The sequence below is a fragment of the Hypanus sabinus genome, chromosome 3, assembly GCF_030144855.1.
Source record: "Hypanus sabinus isolate sHypSab1 chromosome 3, sHypSab1.hap1, whole genome shotgun sequence".
Classification (NCBI taxonomy): domain Eukaryota; kingdom Metazoa; phylum Chordata; class Chondrichthyes; order Myliobatiformes; family Dasyatidae; genus Hypanus; species Hypanus sabinus.
The window spans coordinates 149,158,418-149,178,394 of NC_082708.1; the positions used below are offsets into that span (position 1 = coordinate 149,158,418).

Below are 19,977 nucleotides of genomic sequence, written 5' to 3' on the forward strand. Positions count from 1 at the left end.
CATAGTAATTTATAATAAACAGAACTGTCAATGTAATATAGAGCACACTCAAGTCAGCATGAGTTCATCAGTCTTATGGCCTGGTGGAAGAAGCTGTCCCAGATCCTGTTGCTCCTGGCTTTTAAGCTGCAGTACCGCTTCCCAGATGGTAGCTGCTGGAAAAGATTTTGGTTGAAATGGCTCGGGTCCCCAATTATCCTACCGGCCCTTTTTACACAGTTGTCCTTGTAAGTGTCCTGAATCATGGGGAGTTCACAACTACAGATGCGCTGGGCTATCTGCACCACCCTCTGTAGAGTCCTGTGATTGAGGGAGGTACAGTTCCCATACCAGGCAGTGATGCAGACAGTCAGGATGATCTCAATTGTGCCCCTGTAGAAAGTTCTTAGAATTCAGGGGCCCATACCAAATTTCCTCAACCATCTGAGGTGAAAGAGGTGCTGTTGTGCCTTTTTTCACCACACAGCTGGTGTGTACAGACCACGTGAGGTCCTCAGTGATGTGTATGGTGAGAAACTTGAAGCTGTTTACCCTCTCAACCCCAGATCCATTGATGTCAATAGGGGTTAGCCTGTCTCCATTCCTCCTGTAATCCACAACCAGCTCCTTTGTTTTTGTGACATTGACATTGTTTTCTTGACACCACCATGTCAGAGAGATGACTTCTTCCCTGTAGGCTACCTCATTATTGTTTGAGATAAAGCCAATCAATGTAGTGTCGTCTGCAAATTTAATTAGCAGTTTGGAGTTGTGGGTGGTGATACAATCATGGGTATACGGGGAGTAAAGGAGGGGATTCAGTACGCAGCCCTGAGGGGCTCCTGGAATGAGAGTCAGATGGTTGGAGGTAAGGGAGCCCACTCTTTCAACCTGCTGGCGACCTGACTAGCAGGATCCAGCTGCACGAGGCAGGGTTATGGCCGAGGTCTCTGAGCTTCTTGTTGGGCCTGGATGGAACTATGGTACTGAATGCTGAACTGTAGTCCGAGAACAGCATTCTCACATAAGCATCCTTCTTCTCTAGATCTGTAAGGACAGTATGTAGAGCAGTGGCTATTGCGTCGTCTGCTGATCAGTTGTGTCAGTAGGCAAATTGTAGGGAGTCCAGTGTGGGTGGCAGCAAGCTGCAGATGTAATCCTTGATCAGCCTCTCAAAGCATTGGCTTATTATTGAAGTGAGTGCGACAGGACGCCAATCGGTGAAGCATGTTATCTTGGTCTTTTTTGGTACAGGGACAATGGTGGATAATTTGAAGCAGGAGGGCACTCCACACTGGGAGGGAGAGAGAGAGAGACTAAAAGTGTCTGTAAACACACCTGCTAGTTGTGCTGCGCACATCCTAAGTACTCACCCTGACACTCATTCCTGCACCAATCGGTATGAGCTTTGAACAAGTAAGTGCCACTTCCCGGATTGTACTGAATTTTTACAAAGTTGCTTGACTGGCCTCTCCAGGGTGCTACAAGCCTGAGCAGATGATACGGAGACTTTGGACTGCCCAAACAACAAGATCCCCCTTTTGGCCTTGCTAGTTTAATGCAAAAGAAAGGTGGAACCAATACAATTTGGTACCAGCGGAGCTCCAGGAGTTGCCGGACGGAGGCACAGTATGCCATCTAGCCACCTTAGGGCTCCGCTCTGAATTTGCTATCAGGGTTTACTTCCTTAGCCTTTATCTCTCCCAAGACTGACCCTCAAGGAGGCTGTCCATTTTCCCATGGCTGGAGCATGGTTGATTGTTGCTTAAGGCGTGTCAATGGGTTCAGGGTATTCGCTCATCGGGAATGTCCATCACACTTTGACACCGAGGATTTGGAATCAGAATTTTCCTTCTCCTGGGTGAACAGCCTGCCCAGGTTCAAAATCTTAAATATAACTCAACAAAACAAGAGAGCTGGTCATTGACGTCAGGAAAGCAGGCAGTCTACACGTTCCTATCTACATCAATGATGCTGAGGTTGAGAGGTTAGAGAATTTCAATTTCCTAGGGATGACTATCACTAATAGCCTGTCCTAGTCCAACAACATCGACACCATAGCCAAGAAACCTCACCTCAGAATGCTGAAGGAAGTTGACATGTCCCCGTTGGCCCTTACTGTATTTTATCAATGCACCATGGGAAGCATCTTATCTGGTTACTTCACGGATTAGTATGACATCTGCTCTGAGAAATTGCAGAGACTTCTGGATACAGCTCAGCACATCACAAAACCAGTCTCCCCTTCATGGACTCTGTCTATACATCTCATTGCCTCAGTAAAACTGCCTGCATAATCAAAGACCCCACCCATCTGTGACATTTTCTCTTCGCCCCCTTGCATCAGACAGTAGGTAATAAAACCTGAAAGCACATACCACCAGGCTCGAGAACAGTTTCTACCCAGCTGTTATAAGACTGTTGAATGGTTTCCTTGTAAAATACAATGGGCTCTTGACCTCACAATTTATCTCGTTATGATCTTGCACTTCATTATCTACCTGCATTACACTTTTGCTGCATCTATTGCACTTGATTCAGCATTCTGTTATTATTTGACCTTGTGCTACCAGAATTCACTGTGTAACAACTTGATTTATATGATGGTATGCAAGACAAGCTCTTGACTGTACCTTGGTGTATGTGACAATAATAAACCAATTCCCATTGCAACTCTTAAAAGTTCTCTCCTCAGCCTCAGAATCTGAGAAAACAACCAAGTTTTTCCAACCTCTCGTAGATGATAGCCCCTAATCTGGGCAGCATCCTGGTAAACCTCTTCTGCAGCCTTTCTAAAGCCTTCACTTTCTCCCTGTAATAGGCTGACATGCTCATAATATTCAAGTGCAACCAAATCAAAGTTTTATTAAGCTTCAGGTTTTTTCATAAAAATAAAATGCAAAAGTTAGCAGACCAAGGCAAACCTATGTAATCCTTAAAAGGGGAACAGAAAAAAAAACATACAGGCTGATGAAAATTTGTTGTTTACGATAATTGCAGGTCTGTCCTGTCTATTAGCCATTTGCTACATTAGAAACATAGAAACATAGAAAATAGGTGCAGGAGTAGGCCATTCAGCCCTTCAAGCCTGCACCACCATTCAGTATGATCATGGCTGATCATCCAACTCAGAACCCTGTACCTGCTTTCTCTCCATACCCCTGATCCCCTTAGCCACAAGGGCCATATCTAACTTCCTCTTAAATATAGCCAATGAACCGGCCTCAACTGTTTCCTGTGGCAGGGAATTCCATAGATTCACCACTCTCTGTGTGAAGAGAGTGTTAGTTGATAATCCACATGAGATTAATTGCTTTCCTGTTGCATAAATGAAGAAAGCAATTGATAACATTGTTGAGCATGGAACTTCAATTCTAATGTTCATTTGCAAATTAAGGTGAACTTTAACATTAAGTACAGTTGTGTATTCATAAATCATAAAACAGTGTGTGTGGGTGTGTGTGTGAATATTTTTGATGGTAAGAATGCTTCACATCTTGGCTAAATTCTAGATGTTCACTAAGTATATGCATACAAAATATTTGCCGTTATTGCTTGTGATTGTGAAATATTGTGAAATGTGCTTCACAAGCAGTGATACTTTCAGGCAGTCTGAAACACAATTCTATAAAGCAGCCACTACCATTGGCACGTTTTGGGTAATTGTGAGATGGAGAATGTTTCAGATTATGTGTGTCATTCAGTAAGGAAGCTCCGAAAAAGGACAAAAGCCAATGTAAAACTACAAACTTTTCCAACAACTCCATTGATGGCAAATTCTTCACCACACTTCTAGAAGGAACAGTGTTCAAGGAAGGAATCAATTACGGTAAAATTTGTCATTCAAATGCATATTTGCTGACAAAAATCATAGGAGCAGCACTCAACAGTGTTACTATGGCAACATTAGCCAATTTGCAGAAAGACTGCAACCAAAGACTTTAAAGAAAGTTCTTTCTTGCTTTGCTTATAGAAGATAGGCTGGAGAAAGAATTTAAAAAAGAGAAAACGCCAATGGAAAAGATGAGAGATCAGACAAAGAATGAGTATCTTGTAAATAGTTTTGAGATACACAATTAAATTACCTGCTTTACAGTTGCTAGTTTAATTATAAATATTAGCCAAGATGGCATGACTTACCACCCAGAATATTTCAACACGTATTTGAGAAAACATCAGTTTAGCCTTTCATTGGAATCTCAACACCTCCGGCAGAGCAGCATTCCCTCAATGCTGTCCTTGGAGTTACAATCAAGAGAAAATCTGCAGGTGCTGGAAAACCAAACAACACACACAGCATGCTGGAGGAATTCAGTAGGCCAGGCAGCATCTATGGAAAAAAGTACAGTCCATGTTTCTGGCCGAGACCCTTCAGCAGGACCCTTTGGATTTTTTTCCATACTTTCTCCATACCTTTTTCCATAGATGCTGCCTGGCCTGCTGAGTTCCTCCAGCATTTTGTGTGTGTTCTTTAGTGTTACGTTGGATTCCCTGCTCCAGTCTGGAGAGGTGTTGGGAAATTAGAAAGCAGGATAATGAAGGGAAGAGTTGCAGAAGGAGAAAGGGAGAAAGGTATATGACTTAGGAAATCGGGCTATTTTTCTTAGGTATCTTACAAAGTCTCATTGTATTCTGAATTTCACTGTCACAACAGTAAATGAAAATCCATACATGTGAAATGGTGCATTAACTTAAAGTAACTCAGCTATGACAATAGCTACCACTCATTTCCTCACTAGGGGCAACCTATATTGGTCAACTAAACTACCAGACCACACATTTCAGGGACGTGGGAGGAAATCAGAACACCCGGAGGAAACCCAAGTGGTCACAGGTAGAACATGCAAAGTCCACACAGATCGCACCAGACGTCAGAAGTGAACTAGATTCTCCAGAGCCATGAGGCAGCACCTTTATCAGCTGTGACACCCTTCATCTTTCTTTATCACTGATCTCCGTTGATTCTAACCCAAGTAGTTGTAAATCACACGTGAATAGCCACAAAAAGCATGATATGATTACAAGTGCTTTCTCTCATGTGCTTGCTTTCAAAATTTTCACCTTAAGGAATTAATGCAGAAAATAAATTATGTTTTCTGATATAGTTTCATTATTTTATTTTTATTGCTCTGGGCTTTTCAGTACTTGAATTTGTAAAAGTCCTCTTGCAAAAGAATATAGACTGGTACGGTTTAAGGAAAGGCCCTTCTGCCCACTCCTGTTGTGGTAAACTGTTTAATCGAGTACTTAAAAATCTACGTAACTGAGCTAAACCTTTCTACCTACACAATCTCCATGCCTCAGTTCTCTGCATATTCATGTGTCTATCCAAAAGCCTCTCAAACTCCTCCCTTGCATTTGCCTCCACTACCATCACTGGCAGCCTAATCCAGGCACCCAACAATCTCTGTATAAAAAGCCTGCCTTACATGCTGCCTTTGAATTTGCCCCTCTCACAAATTTATGCTCTTCAGTATTAGACATTTTAGCCCTCGCAAAAAGATACTAGCTGTCTACCATAGCCATGCCTCTCTTATAACCTTAAAATTTCTATAGAGCCTCTCTTCAGGCTTTGCTGCTTCAAAGGAAACAATCAAGAGACTTACCTTATGTTCTATACTACATGTTCCAAGCTCTAGGTTGTATCATTAAGTGGCAAGTTGGAAATAATCCTCTTTGCACCTGTTAGCTGAGCAAGAGAAGGGGACAAATTTCGGGTCAGTATCCCATGCCTGATCTCATATTTTCGGGTAATATAATTAAAGGCAGTATTTTTTTCTCTAAATTGCTCAGGGGACCACTTAAAGCAGTTGCTTGACCCATAACTTATGTAAATCATGGGCTGAACATCTGTTTTTAGGTTACATTATAGAACCCAGTCTGTTCCATTCATCAAAGACTGCCACCAAAAGACACATGTGAAACTGATCCCTGTTTTCCATACAGCAATATCACTCCCTTCAAAATTCATTCCATTCCAATCAATGGAATGAACTTCAGAGGAAGAGTGCAGCACTTTGACTCTACTATATCACAAGATACGATCAGGTTCTGATGTTTTTTTTAAAGAAAAAAAACATTTTAATTCATGATTGTGGAGCCAGATTCGGATTCAGATTTATTTGTCACATGTACATTGAAACATACAGTGATGAGCATCGTGTGGGCCAGCCCACAAGTGTCACCACACATTCTGGTGCCAATATTTCGTGCCCACCATGGCACACATGCCCATCATGACTGAATGTGCAAGGTTCCCTGCTCTCGCTGCCATATCCACATCCAATGAATCCAAAGCCTTTATCAATCTCTCGTCCCCTTACCAACTGAACCCACCAGCCTCCACCTACATTTGGATTGATGTTCTTAGCCATCTACTTATTATTACTTGTCAAACAAGCACTGGAGGCTGATTTCACACTAAAGAAGCTTCAGTGAGAATAGGGGACAAAATCCAAGCCAGTTTGTAGTGGTTTTGGGTCTAAAATGAATTAACCTTTGCCGCTAAATGTCATGATGTTTCTCTATATAGGGTTGTACCAGACAATGGCCTCCAACAACTCATTGAATCAGAAGAGATTAGAGTTTCTCCTGCAGGATGTGTACCCTACTGAAACACCAGAGACCATCTCTCAGCTTTCACAGCTTTTATTGAGCAAAGTTGACAGTAATCACCAAGGTAAGGCAACTCCATAATTAAATATAAGATCTGGACTGGTGATTACCATAATTAAATTAAAAGGAGAAAGAGTGCATTGCTGCTGAAAATGCAGAATTAAGGCAAAATATGCTGAAAGTTTCACATTAAAGAACAACATTTAAGCGTAATTTTAGATTAAAAATCTGCCTGTAATCTTTTTCTAGCCTCCAGCTGCCTCTCTTCCTATCTTTCCTTTCATAAAAAAAAACATAATTACCAATCACTTGTGGTCAATGCTACTTATGACCTCTAAATGGCTTCAAGAAATTTTTTCTTTGATGATGCTTCGTGTACGCTTTGGGATATTGATAATGTTATTAAATTAGTTTATTATTGTAATATGTACCAAGGTACAGTGAAAACCCTTTTTTTCATGCCATCCAGACGGATCTCTTCAGGTTTTTGTATTTTCTGCCATTCAGGGAGGGGGAAGCAGTGAGAATATCTGGGGTCTTTGACTATGTTGGCTGCTTTACCAAAGCAGTGAGAACTGCTGACAGAGTCCAGGAGAGGAGGTTGGTTCCTGTGATTTGCTGCGCCCATAGCCTCAGCTCTCTGGATTGACAGTAGTACATTGGCATTGCTGAATAAAGCAACCTGAATAAATGTTCTTTTCATTTAATCAAATTTCCATTGGAAAGTGACAAAGATCCTTCCTGAATCTGTAACTGGACCCAACAAAGCCCAGAAAGCTAAGCAGGAATCTTTTCCAAGCCTGCATTCAGTTTTCAAAGATCCACCGTGCACAGTGTTTAGTGCTCCCAAGTGGATTCTTTAGGAAATCTCTACAATTATCCATCTGATTCAGTGACTCGATGGACAACATTTCCAACATTCTTTCCTTGTTTCAGCCGCAAACCAAACCAATGACAGTAAAGTGGATCTGGTGTATATGGATCTTAGTAAGGTTTCAACAAGGTACCCTTTGGTAGACTCATTTAGAAAGTTGGGGGACGTGGGATCCAGGGAAAATTGGCTGTATGGATCTAGAATAGGCTTGCCCACAGAAAGCAAAGGTTGGTAGCAGATGGAGTGTATTCTGCCTGGAGGTCTATGGCTAGTGAAAATTGCCTAGGACAACTGCTCTTTGTGATTTATATAAATGACTTAGACAAGGAAATGGAAGGGTGAGTTAGTAAGTTTGCAGATGACATGAAGATTGATGGTACTGTGGATAGTGTTGAGGGTTGTCATAGGTTACAACAGGACATTGATAGGATGCAGAGCTGGGCTGAAAAGTGGCAGATGGAATTCAATACAGAAAAATGTGAAGTGCTACGCTCTGGAAAGTTGAACTTGGAGGAAGAATACAGGGTTAATGGTAGGATTCTTAGCAGTGGATCTTGGGTCCACATCCATAGATCCCTCAAAGTTGCTCCACAAGTTAATGTGTTAGCCTTCATTACCACCATGATGTAATGTTGCAGCTCCATAAAACCCTTGTTAGACCACACTTGGGGTATTGTGTTCAATTCTGGTCACCTCATCATAGGAAGAAAGTCACCGTTTTAGAAAGGATGCAGAGGAGTTTTAACAGGATGCTGCCTGGATTAGAAAATATGTCTCATGAGGAAAAGTTGAGTGAGCTAGGACGTTTCTCTTTGGAGCAAAGCAGGATGAGATTTGACTTGATAGAGCTGAATAAGATGATAAGGAGAATACTTAAATTGAACAGCCAATGCCTTTTTCCCCAAGCAGAAATGGCTAATACAAGAGGGTATAATTTTAAGATGATTGCAGAAAAGTATGGGGGAGATTGTCAGAGGTAAGGTTTTTACACAGAGTGTGATAAATGCTTGGAACAGACTGCCAGAGATGGTGGTAGAGACAGGTGTATTAGGACATTTAAGGGACTCTTAGACAGGCACATGGATGAAAGAAAAGTAGAGTGCTATGTGGGAGAGAAGGGTTAAATTGATCTTGGAGCAGTTTAAAAGGTCAGCACAACATCATGGCCTAAATTGCCTGTATTGTGTTATACTGTCCTATGTTCTATATTGTGAGAATTTGAGAGGCATCCTTTGTAACTGAACATGTCTTGATTTGTAACATCACTGTATTGTGAAATCATGTTTATGAGTGGTTATGATATCCAAAACAATACAGCCTGTTGGAGATGTCAGTTGAGTTTACTGCATCAGCTAGTGGATTGCATCCTGGCTGAGATTTACTGCAAACCATTTATGTTACTACAAAATACTTTAAGCAGCATAACTTTTAACTTTATTCTCTAATCAATGAATGAGCAAATGTTCCTGTTAGAAAATAAATTTCTCTTCAAATGAGGAAGATCAAAGTTACAACAATGTCTTTGAATGGTGATTATTGCAGCAAAATGTAGCTGGTGGAGAAAAGTTAAACAGGCAATTCGCGAAAAATTATTGTCAGTAATGTGGAGCCAACAGGTTTTCTAGTGCTATTGATCATCACCATTCTTTCTTGGATTATTGGTGATCGCTATATGAATCTTATCCTAACAGTCATACAATGGTGTTTCAAACACACTGATGTGTTTTTGGCAAGCTGAGGTAGTGATGAATGTGGAAGTGAAGAGCAGGGAAATTCCTTTATTCAGTACATGCCATGAAGTAAGCACATTTAGTATTTAATCACACATGGATTCCAGCCCTCCTTATCTGGTGTTATGAGATTAATATTGGACATAAATCATCAGCAACTTGAGTGATAGAGTCATAGAGCTACGCAGCAGGGTATCATTAAGCTGGAAGGGGTGCAAAAGAGATTCACTAGGACAGTACCCAGGACAATAGGAGAAGCTGGATAGCCTGGAATGTTTTTCTCTGGAACATAGGAGTTCTTACGGAGGTATAAAAACATAGGAGTGACTTACGGAGGTATAAAATCATGAGTATCACAGATACTCGCTGTCTTTTCTCAAGCTGTACAGGTCTAAGACTCTGTTGCTTACGTTGGTGATGATAAATGTCTCACTCAGGTTGATGGGCAACAGATGATGCATGCGTGGAACAGTAGAACTGCTGCCTCACAGCTCCAGAACCATGGTTCAATCCTAACTTCCAGTGCTGCCTCGGTGGATCTGCACATGCTCCCTATGATGAAGTCAATTTATTTTAGCTTGCCTTTGGTTCCTCCCACATCGCCAACTAAAAATGTACATTGAAACATCAAAGCATACATTGAAATGAGTCATTTGACCAATACAGTCTGAGGAGGTGCAGGAACCACCATACATCTGGTGCCAACATAACAGGTCCACAACTTCCTAACCTTTACTAACCCATACATTTTCCAAATGGGGGTAGAAACCAGAGCACCTGGAGGAAACCAACATGGTCACAGGGAGAATGTGCAGACTGCTTAAAGGCAGCAGGAGGAATTGAACCACAATTGCTGAAGGCATGAGCTGGGGGGTCATTCCAATAAAGCCAGCTTGGTAATGTAGTGGCTAGCACAATACCAGTGACATGGGTTCAATTCCCACCACTGTCTGTAAGGAGTTTGTACGTTCTCCCCATAACCCTGTGGATTTCCTCCAAGCACTACAGTTTCCTCCACAGTCCAAAGACATAACGGTTGGAATTGACAGATTTTTTTAATACTCTTTATGAGGTGTTAGATGAATTAATATAAGATTTAATGCATAGTTAATTTATTTGTACTTTTTTTAACAGACTCATATTTTTCAAAGTATGTTGTGGTTCATCCCCACTTAATGGCAGAAAGTGTTATAGCATTTACATAACGGCCTATCACCTATCTCTTTCTCATTGGCTAAGTGTTAGAACATCATCCATTTATGTAATTGTGAAAATGTTGTTTGGTTTATTCTTATCTTAGGAATTTTCTGTTACCTTGAGTATAAAGGTGATGGATTTTTCGGAGGCGTCATCTTCAACTTCATCTTCGTCATCTTTTCTCCTTCTCCATCTTCCCTTTTCATTGAATCTCTGCTTTACTTCTCAGCTCTTCACATAGTTTCAAATGTCTGTATATTTGTATGAACTTTTAAATAAACGATAGTTAAGATTATTTAAATAAATTCCTAGCCATTCTTGACCCCCAGAACAACCCTGAGGATCAGAAAATAACAGAGATGCAACAGTAGGTTAATTGTTCAATGTAAATTTCCCCATGATTAGGCTAGGATTAAATCAGAGGTTGCTGGGTGGCACAGCTTGAAGGACCACAAGGGCCTGTTCTGCACTTTATCTCAATTTAAAAAAAGATTGTTTCATCCAGATCATACAGTTGCAGTATAATACATCAAGATGCATCATTCTGGATAAATAGCTCATATACATTTATTTATTCATGATCTGTGCCCTTTGCTGGGAAGATTGTCCTACTGTGTCCTGTTTTGAGAAGGTGGTGGTTCTTATGTTTGGTAACTCATAAATATAAAAACTAATTGAAAGGAAAGCAAGGGAGCCAAGAATGTGAGTCTAACTTTGTTCTTTACTTTAGTGAGACGCACCCGCATCATGTGGCTGTGTGATGACGCATGCTATTTACGTACTTTTACATGTAATCTGCAATGCATCATGTAAACAACAAAGAATGCTTAATCAAACAATATAATACTACTCAAATATTACAGAAATATTAAATACACAACACTCCTCCCTGCTTAGCTATGAACTCCAACTCAATAACACAACTATCTAGACAAAATACTCTATGTTACAACTACTATACAGACATCCACAACATCATGAATTTTAAATTGTCCCATTCAGGCTTAAAGTTTCAATCACTATAGAGGATGTTGTACTCTTGTGGGGTAATGTCTTTCCTGACAAAGGAAATCACACTGCTTGGTAGGTGAGACTTGAGGCTGTGAAAACAATCTTAAGTTGTGGGCCCTCCTCCATGGTTGTTGTTGGAGTTGACTTAGACTGCAGGAAGAGGTTCTGACATCTTTCTTTTCTCTTTCTCAGCTTTTCGCTCTGGATCTCCTTCAATCCTTGCTTCTGTCCCAGTCTCAGCTTCTTTCTCTCTCTCTCTATCCTGCATTTTGTCTTTTTCACATTCTTTCTCTCTTTCACAACTTTCTCTTTCTTGTCCACACTCTTTCTTTCTCTCTCTCTCCCTTCTCCTTTTCAACTTCTCGTATTTCTTTTTCTTCTAGTTTTTTGTGAATGTCTGAATTAGGTCTCATTTATCCTCTCTCATTTCCATAGCACTTACATTATCATCATCTTTCTTTTCAAAGATTGCATCTTGATCTTGGGAAGGTCTATTTAGTTCACTGGAGTATTCTCTTATTTATCCTTCTACTGTTTTCTTTACAGTTTGTTTTCATATTTCCATTAACACCTTTCTTTTTAGTCTTCCATTCATCAAGTTGGGGATTGGTCTTTACATCTGCTTTTAACAAGCAGCTTTTTGTCTCCAAGTTGAAACGTAGATTCTGGTTCTTAGTACTCACAAGCGCCGAACGCTTGCAACTTTCCTGAAGCTCCTTGAGCTCTCTTCCAGCTTGAAACAAAGCCACATTCACAAGTAACTGTCTGATTAGCACGTCAGAAGCTTTCTCAGCTAAGTTACCTAGAAAACCTGTTATATTCAGACCACTGGTTTTGTCACTTTGATGATTCCTCTGAGCAGCATGCTCCTTTCTTGGACCAGTATGATTTGCAACCAGAGGCACAGAGGTTGTCGCTAACACCTGTTTGTCGTCTGTTGGGCAACAGTTCATGGTTTACAGTTCATGGCGTCATCCAGTACCTTTGTTTATTCATTTTCAGTTGACTATTGCAGGGGATGTGGTATGTAAATTGCGAATGGATCTCCAATCAAGTTGTAGTTGCCTCAGCCACTCATGCTCCTACAATCCTTGCCCTCCTGTTTTTTTCACATACAAGCTCAATATGGCTTGTTAGTTGTTGTATTTCCCTGTTATGAATGTATTTCCCAAAAGAGTTATCTTTTGTCCTGTTTGAGTTCTTAGTTGGATATCTGCAGGCTTTAGGTCAGTATCCTTGAAATGACATTCAAACTCATTTTGTGGAATGTCTGAAATAGCCAAATCCATTTTAATTAATTTGCCGTTCACCTCTGGAGTAAGCAATATTGCTTCTGTAATGTTAGTTTTCATCTTATAAATCATAAGGCTACTCAGTCCTGTGTCACTCTCACTATTATCAGACTTTTCATCAGCAGCACACAGTTTAGTGCTTTTTGAAACTGCAACTTGACTTTTATCTTTTTTTCTCTATTCTGTGTAGTCTGTTGGTATTTGTCTGCCCAATGTCCTACTTCTTTGCATTTTCTGTAAGTTTTAATTTTAAATCTGCATTTGTTTTTGTGTATGTGAAACCCTGTGACACAATTTGTTTGCTTAGACAGGCCTCCACATAAATGCTGCAATTTTGTTCACACTCATTTTCATTCCTGACGACAACTCAATTGCGTCTCTTTCTGCTGTTTCCATTGATATAGCTATTGCAACTGCTCTTTACACGTAATCTGTGCTTCAGTTAGGAGCCATCTTCGAATGCTTTATCCCAAAATTCTATAAACTAAATGATCTATCAGTGTATCATTACACTCATCATTGAACTGACAATGCTGAGACAGTCTCCTCAGTTCAGCCACATACACTGAAATGGACTCCCCTTCCTTTTGATTCTGCTTATGAAAACTAAAGTGTTCTGAAATCAACAACGGTTTTGGTTCTAAGAGTTCCTGTAATGTTCTGATGGTAGATCCATCCAGGCCATTTGTTGCAGACTCACAAGAGGTCTCTGAAACAAACCAATACTTGAACTGATGATATCTTCCTGGCCACTGCCTACATTGTTTTTCCAGTGGTATCAACCCATGTGTTAGGAGAGCTGGGAGGGAAGCAGGGGCACATGGAGAAATGAGTGCTCCTTTGTACCTACTGCCCTTGTTCCCATAGAGCAGGACAGGTAGTTTTAGGAAGTTCAACTAAAAGAGGCTTAACAAGTTGCTGTGGTAGTCATGTAAATGGTGCACACTGCAACCACATTACACGGTGATGGAAGGAATCGATATTCAGGGTGATGGACAAAACAGCAATCAAGCAGATTGTTTTTATCCTGCAAAGTATTGAGTTTCTTAACAATAACTGAAGCTATACTCAACATTAAGTGAGTATCCTATCCTCCCAAATTATACCTAAAAGTCAGAGCAAAGGCTTTGCAGAGTAAGGATTTGCTACACAGAAGATACAGCCTCTCTGCTGCTTTGGTAGATGTGGCTGATTTAGTTGCAATAACAACATTTAAAAAATGTTTGGATAAGTACATGGATGGGATTGTTTAGAGGAATATGGGCCAAACATGGTCAAATGAGACTAGCTTAGATTGGCATCCTCTTCAGAATGAACGGGGTGTTTCCACACTGTACAATAACGTCATGACCCTGCAAAAAAAATTCAATACAAAGTTGAATAGAGATTAATAAATAAGATGACCAAAAGCTGGGTAAAAGAGTTACGTTTTGAGGAAGTGTTAAAGGAGAGAGAAAGGCAAAGAGGTTTGGGTGGTGAATTTGGAAGTTTAAAAACTCAGAATCCTATGACTTTATGACTGATCTTCTTCTGTGTGGTGTTATAACAAGCCAGAAACAGGCATAAAAGACAGTATTGTCGTTAACCAAAGTTTTGAATGGGAGATAATGATGGCCAAAATTGTATGGGGCTTTGGTAGCAGAAGGAACTTCTCCCTTTCCGTTCATAATCAAAAGATAATTTTTATGACAATTGGTAAAAGAACAATCCTGAAGATAAAGAACATTCTTTTTGTGATGTTTTATGAACTGGTGTCTCATGTCTGAAAGGATGGGGGAAGCCAATTCAATGGGGACCATCAAATACAAGAGGAATGAATTCTTGAGAAGGCTGCATTTAGAGCCAGACTAACTGGAAAGGTTTTCAAAAGGATATCACAGACATGATAGACCAATTGGCCTTCTTCTGCATTATTTAACAAGAAAGAAGTTTAAATATAATCTATACTGTATTTCCTTGTCATTTCTTGCTGATAAAATTATTCTGGACAAAGTAAAATCTGCCCCTCACATTTCTGTGCGTATTTTACAGATTCATAATGACCAAATCCCTGAGCCACTGGAAGATTTTGTCACAGATTAACACCCAGTCAAAGGAAATTACCTCCTTATCTCAAAGCAATCTAAGAGAAATAGAAAGTTCAAAATGCTGTCTTGCTGATACTTTGACAATCTGAAGACCTGAGTGTATTAGAGCTGACACAATTGCTCAGAAGGAATCAGTTGTAAACTTTGAGTTTATTGTTGAGTCAGTGCAAACTTCACCAGGCTCCTCTATTCTCTATCTCAGCACTCAAACCCACAGGTCCCCACATTTCAATCTCATCCTCATCCCAAGCACTGCATTTCCAAACCTCCTGTTCCTCCACCTTCCACACCCGACTCTCCACACTCACTCAGTTCCAAGAATTAATCCTGGGATAAAGAACTGCTATCCTGGCCCTTACTGCAGTCATATCTCAAAGTCAAAACTGAAATAGTTTCAGTGTTGGCAAGATAATTAGTTAATCAAAGCTATAATTACAAGTCCAACGATACAAACCAGCTCCACACCAGTTTGCGCATTTGGATTTTAAGTTTCCTGTAGAAGGGGAAAGAAATCGGATGGGACTGCAAAACATGAGCTGGTATCATGATGTATATGTAACGTGAGCAAATGTGAAGCTCTGCAGGACACACCGGAAACCCATGGAACATAAGGTCAAAATGGGCATGGTTGGCCAAAAGGCCAATTTCTACACTGTACAGATCTATGACTCATGTCCTCATTCTCATAAATGCAATACAAGGCTACACATCCTGACAGATTTAGTCATTAGTATTTCCCGTAGAAACATCCTTGGAGAACATCAGGCTCCAGCCACATGGGATCACTGTTAAGTAGACATGTAACTTCTATTCCTGAATGAGTTTGGAGAACTGGCTCCCTCAGTCCTTATTCTCCTCTTCTTGTCCACTTCTGACAAAGTGCCTTTGGGGCTTCTCCTCCTCCTTCCAGTTATATTGGAAGCCTCAGCATCACATCCTTGCTCTTATGTTCTAGTTCTCTCAAAAAGAATGCTAACATTGCATTTGCCTTCCTTACCAACCTTTAGGGAATCCTGCACAGGCACTCCCAACTCCCTTTGCACCCTGATTTTTGAACTTTCTCCCCATTTAGAAAATAGTCTATGCTTTTTTCCTTCCACCAAAGTGCATGACAATACACTTCCTACACTCTATTTGATCTGTCACTTCTTTGCTCATTCTTCCTATCTGTCTAAGTCTTTCTACAAACTCTCTGCTCCTTCAGCACTACCAGCCCCTTCATCTATCTTTGCATCATCTGGAAATTTGGCCTAAAAGATATCGATTCCATCATCCAAATTGTTGACTTATGATGACAAATCATTCCAAAGCTAAACTGCAAAGGGTATCTGGAATTTCCATTTCTGAGGTCAATGGCTTATGTTAAGACTAGTTTGAGCATTGTGATTTGCACATGAGAAATAGCATTATTTATAAAATGCATTGATTGTTCTCAGGATGTTCTGAAGTGTGTCACAACCAAGTAAATTCATTTGAATTGTATAAAGATTGAGCAGGGGAATTAAATTGCCAGTGTTCCAGAGGAAGGTGCAGAAATCAGGGCAATACTATTTTAAATGAGGAGATGAATCTTAGCACTGCAGGCTCACTTGCACTTTTAATATATCAGCCACAATGATATGGTGAAACAGAATGGCCTAATTCTGCTCGTGTCTTTTGGTCTTTCCACATGGTGATCTCACCAAGGTGCACTCGCATCTGAATAAATAGAGCAGTAGACTAGTTCCTCAGTACTGCAATGGATCATTTTCCCAAACCATATACGAAAGCCGTGAAATTATTAACTACTTAGCCCTGAATTAAATGGTTTCCACTAAGGCAAAGTCGACATATTCTTTTTATTCATGTTGCAGGATCTGGTCATGAGTGGCAAAGCCAATTTTTACCCTCAACTTAGGAGATAGCCAGACTATGTAGAAGTTAATCACACTCGTGGGTATGTAGCCACATCCAGACCAAACTAAATAACAATGGCAGATTTCTTCAAATGAAGGACATTAGTGAATCAGATAGGTTTTTAAAACATTACAGGAGTTTTATGGTCATCACTCATTATGAGTTTTTTTTTTAATTTTAAATCCGAGATCATTAGCTCAATTTAAATTCTGCAGTTGATATGGTAGAATTTGAACTCAGATTCAACTTAATTGTGCAAACCTCTAGATTCCCACACCAGTAATTTAACCAATACTGAAGTGTGTAGGATTTTCTTCTCGAAGAGAATGGTGAATCTTTCGAAATCCCCTCCCTGCTGGGTTGTGGAGGCGAGATCAATGAAAAAGATAGTTTTTGAAAGATCAGAGAATTGAGGAACTCCACAGAAGGGGAATTGAGGCCTGGGCAGATCAACCAGAATCCTGTTACATAGTAGGGTGGATTTGGGGTCACTTAGCCTACTCTTGCTCCTATTTTCTTTAGCTCTTATGTTCTTGCATCCTCTATGTTTTCCAAGAACTAAAACTCTAGTTTACTCGAGCAAGGAAAAAGTTTAAAATATCAAAAGTGCCTTCTTGACTTTGGTCTGTTGTCAGAACCAGATGGTAAACAGAAGCCAGGTGCTTTCCCACTGGGAAAGGAAATTAAAATGGAAATATTCTTAGCCTGATCTTTTACATCTTTGCTACTTGGATCAAAAGTCTCCAAGATCAAACCCCCCAGGAGTCAAGGTCAAAGAATAATAGAAGATTAAAGACAAAAGAGCAAAATCACTCAACAATTAAGAAAGGAAAATACAGTATATTAATGTTCAAATATTATAGCTGTCATGTTTACAAATTTTAGTTACAGTGCTTCAATCTCCAGCCTAGAATTAATTATCATAAATCCATCATGCAACTCAATTTTATCCATAAACAGAAATTTCTGGAAACAGATCAGAGTACATTTATGAAGGGAAAAACGGAGTTAATGTTTTAGGTTGTAGATTCTGCCAACCTGCTGAGTGTTTCCAGCATTCTTTGTTTTTATTTTGCATTTTCAGTATCTATAGTATTTAATTTTTCAATCACACTTGTTCTGTGCTGCTGATTTATTTATTCACATTTACTTCAGATCCCTCGATGTTTAGATTAACAAATATACATCAACTTCAATCTTGAAGTATTTTTCTGACCAAGCCCTTTGGACAAAAATATTGTGCCTCTATCTATTCTATCAATTGTCTTTGATTAGATCACCTCTCAAAAAAAAAACAATTTATTTGATCTGCATTTATTCTTTAAACCCCTGAAGATCTGGTACCAGTGTGATGAATTCTTGCTCCAACCCCTTTGTGGACAAAGTGTCTATCTTGAGAATCAGCGCACTAATCTGAATTCCGGGTAGGGCCTTATTATATTGGCAAATGTTCTCTGCAGTTAAATACTTCCAAGTTCAATGACAATTATCTATGCAAACACAATCAAACATGAGAGAGAGCAGTGAAACATTGTTGGCAAATTTATTCCCTTTTTTCTGGGATCTAGCCATCACTAAAAAGACCAGTATTTATTTCCCATCCAAAGTTCAAATGTTACTTTATGATCAAAGTGCATATATGTCTCCATATACAGCCTTGAGATACATTTTCTTGTGGGCATACATAACAACTCTATAGAATAATAACTATAGCAGTATCAATGAGAGACTGCCCAACTAGGGCATTCAACCAGAGTGCAGAAGACAACAAACTGTACAAATACAAAAACTAAAAAAACAATAATAATAACTAAATAAGCAATAATTATGGAGAACATGAAATGAAGAATCCTTGAAAGTGAGTCTATTCGTTGTGGGAACATTTCAGTGATGGGGTAAGTGAAGTTGAGTGAAGTTATCCCCTTTGGTTCAGGAGCCTGATGGTTGAGCATGGTAGTAACTGTTTTTGAATCTGGTGGTGCGAGTCCTGAGGCTCTTGTACCTTCTTTCTGATGACAACAGCATCCTTAAATGCCTTTGAGGATAGAGTGGTGAATACTTCCTTGAACGACTGCAGGCTGAACAACTGTAAGTGTTCCATAAAGAAGATTAATCCAAAATCTGGACACTGCTGTTACACTAGCCTGGGTGAGTGTATGCAGCGCTTTTCGTAAAGGGTAAATTTACTGTGGGTATCAGGAAGGGACTGCCAGGACAAAAAACTCCAGCAGTCATTGAGAGGTCAGCAGAGAAAAGCTGAGCAGCTTCAAGTTCATGGGCATCAACATCTTGGAGAACCTATCCTGGAGCCAACATTTTGATGCAATTACAAAGAAGGTGTGCCAAAGACTCTACCTTGTTAAGAGTTGAGGAGAGTTGGTATATCATTGAAGATCCTTACAAATCTCCATAGGTGTACAGTGGAGAGGATTTTGGCTGGTTTCATCACAGCCAGGTATGCACAGGATCACAAGAATTTGCAGAGGGTTGTTGACTTGACCAGCTACATCACAGTCACGTCCCTCCCACCTTCGGGTATATCATCAGGAGGCTGTCTCAAGAAGGTGCATTCCTCACTATGGACTCTCATGATCTGAGACATGCCTTCTCGTTACCACCATTGAGGAGGAGACACAGGAGTTCGAAAATTCAGATTCTGATGGTCCATATTGCAAATGTCTACATTTCTGGCCTTATGGTTCAAGGAAGCAGCAGAAAAAGTTAAAAACTGCTGAGTTAATTTCAACAATGTAAGAATTATTGCATCTTACTTTTGCTGTCCTTGCAAAGATCATCATTGTCCCCTAACTATACACAGTACTGAGACTTAAGTAACAAGAGACAGGTCTGAACCAGTTATTGGCTATCAATGGTGGGGATAAAATTAAAAAAACAAACAGCACTCTTTCCTTTGCAGCCATCTCTGCTCATTATCCAATAACTTATTAAAAAAGAGTCTGTGACAGATTACGTCTGTCCTAATTTTATCATTTCTACTGAGATTTAATTGTTAACAGAGTGGCAGCAGTTGAGGCTATCATTATGTTTCCTCCATGTATACCAGGCCCACATTATGTTAGGTAGCCAAATAGGAATTACAATGTAAAAATAAATCAAACAAGCCTTGACATGCTTACTTATTCTGATCCTTAATTTTCAATTTGCACTATCACCATTTCCACCTCTTTTGCATTAGAATCCCTGTGAAATAGTCTTAAACGCTGGCACAGTCTCTGCTTCAGGCAATGATACAACTTACATCTATTCTTAGGCCTCCATTTCAAAAAAGTGTCTCA

At 39.9% G+C, this 19,977-nt stretch overlaps 1 protein-coding gene across 5 annotated transcripts in view; it reads left to right on the forward strand.

Annotated features, from left to right (window-relative positions):
- Positions 1–19,977, forward strand: part of LOC132390859 (uncharacterized) — a 175,212-nt gene that overhangs the window by 81,421 nt on the left and 73,814 nt on the right. For 4 of the 5 annotated variants that reach the window (XM_059963398.1, XM_059963399.1, XM_059963397.1 and 1 more), the window contains one exon: positions 6,512–6,658. The exons of the other annotated variant lie outside the window; for it this stretch is intronic. In XM_059963398.1, the coding sequence (XP_059819381.1) occupies positions 6,512–6,658 (147 nt within the window). The remainder of the gene's footprint in view (positions 1–6,511; positions 6,659–19,977) is intronic. 5 annotated transcript variants of the gene reach the window in all.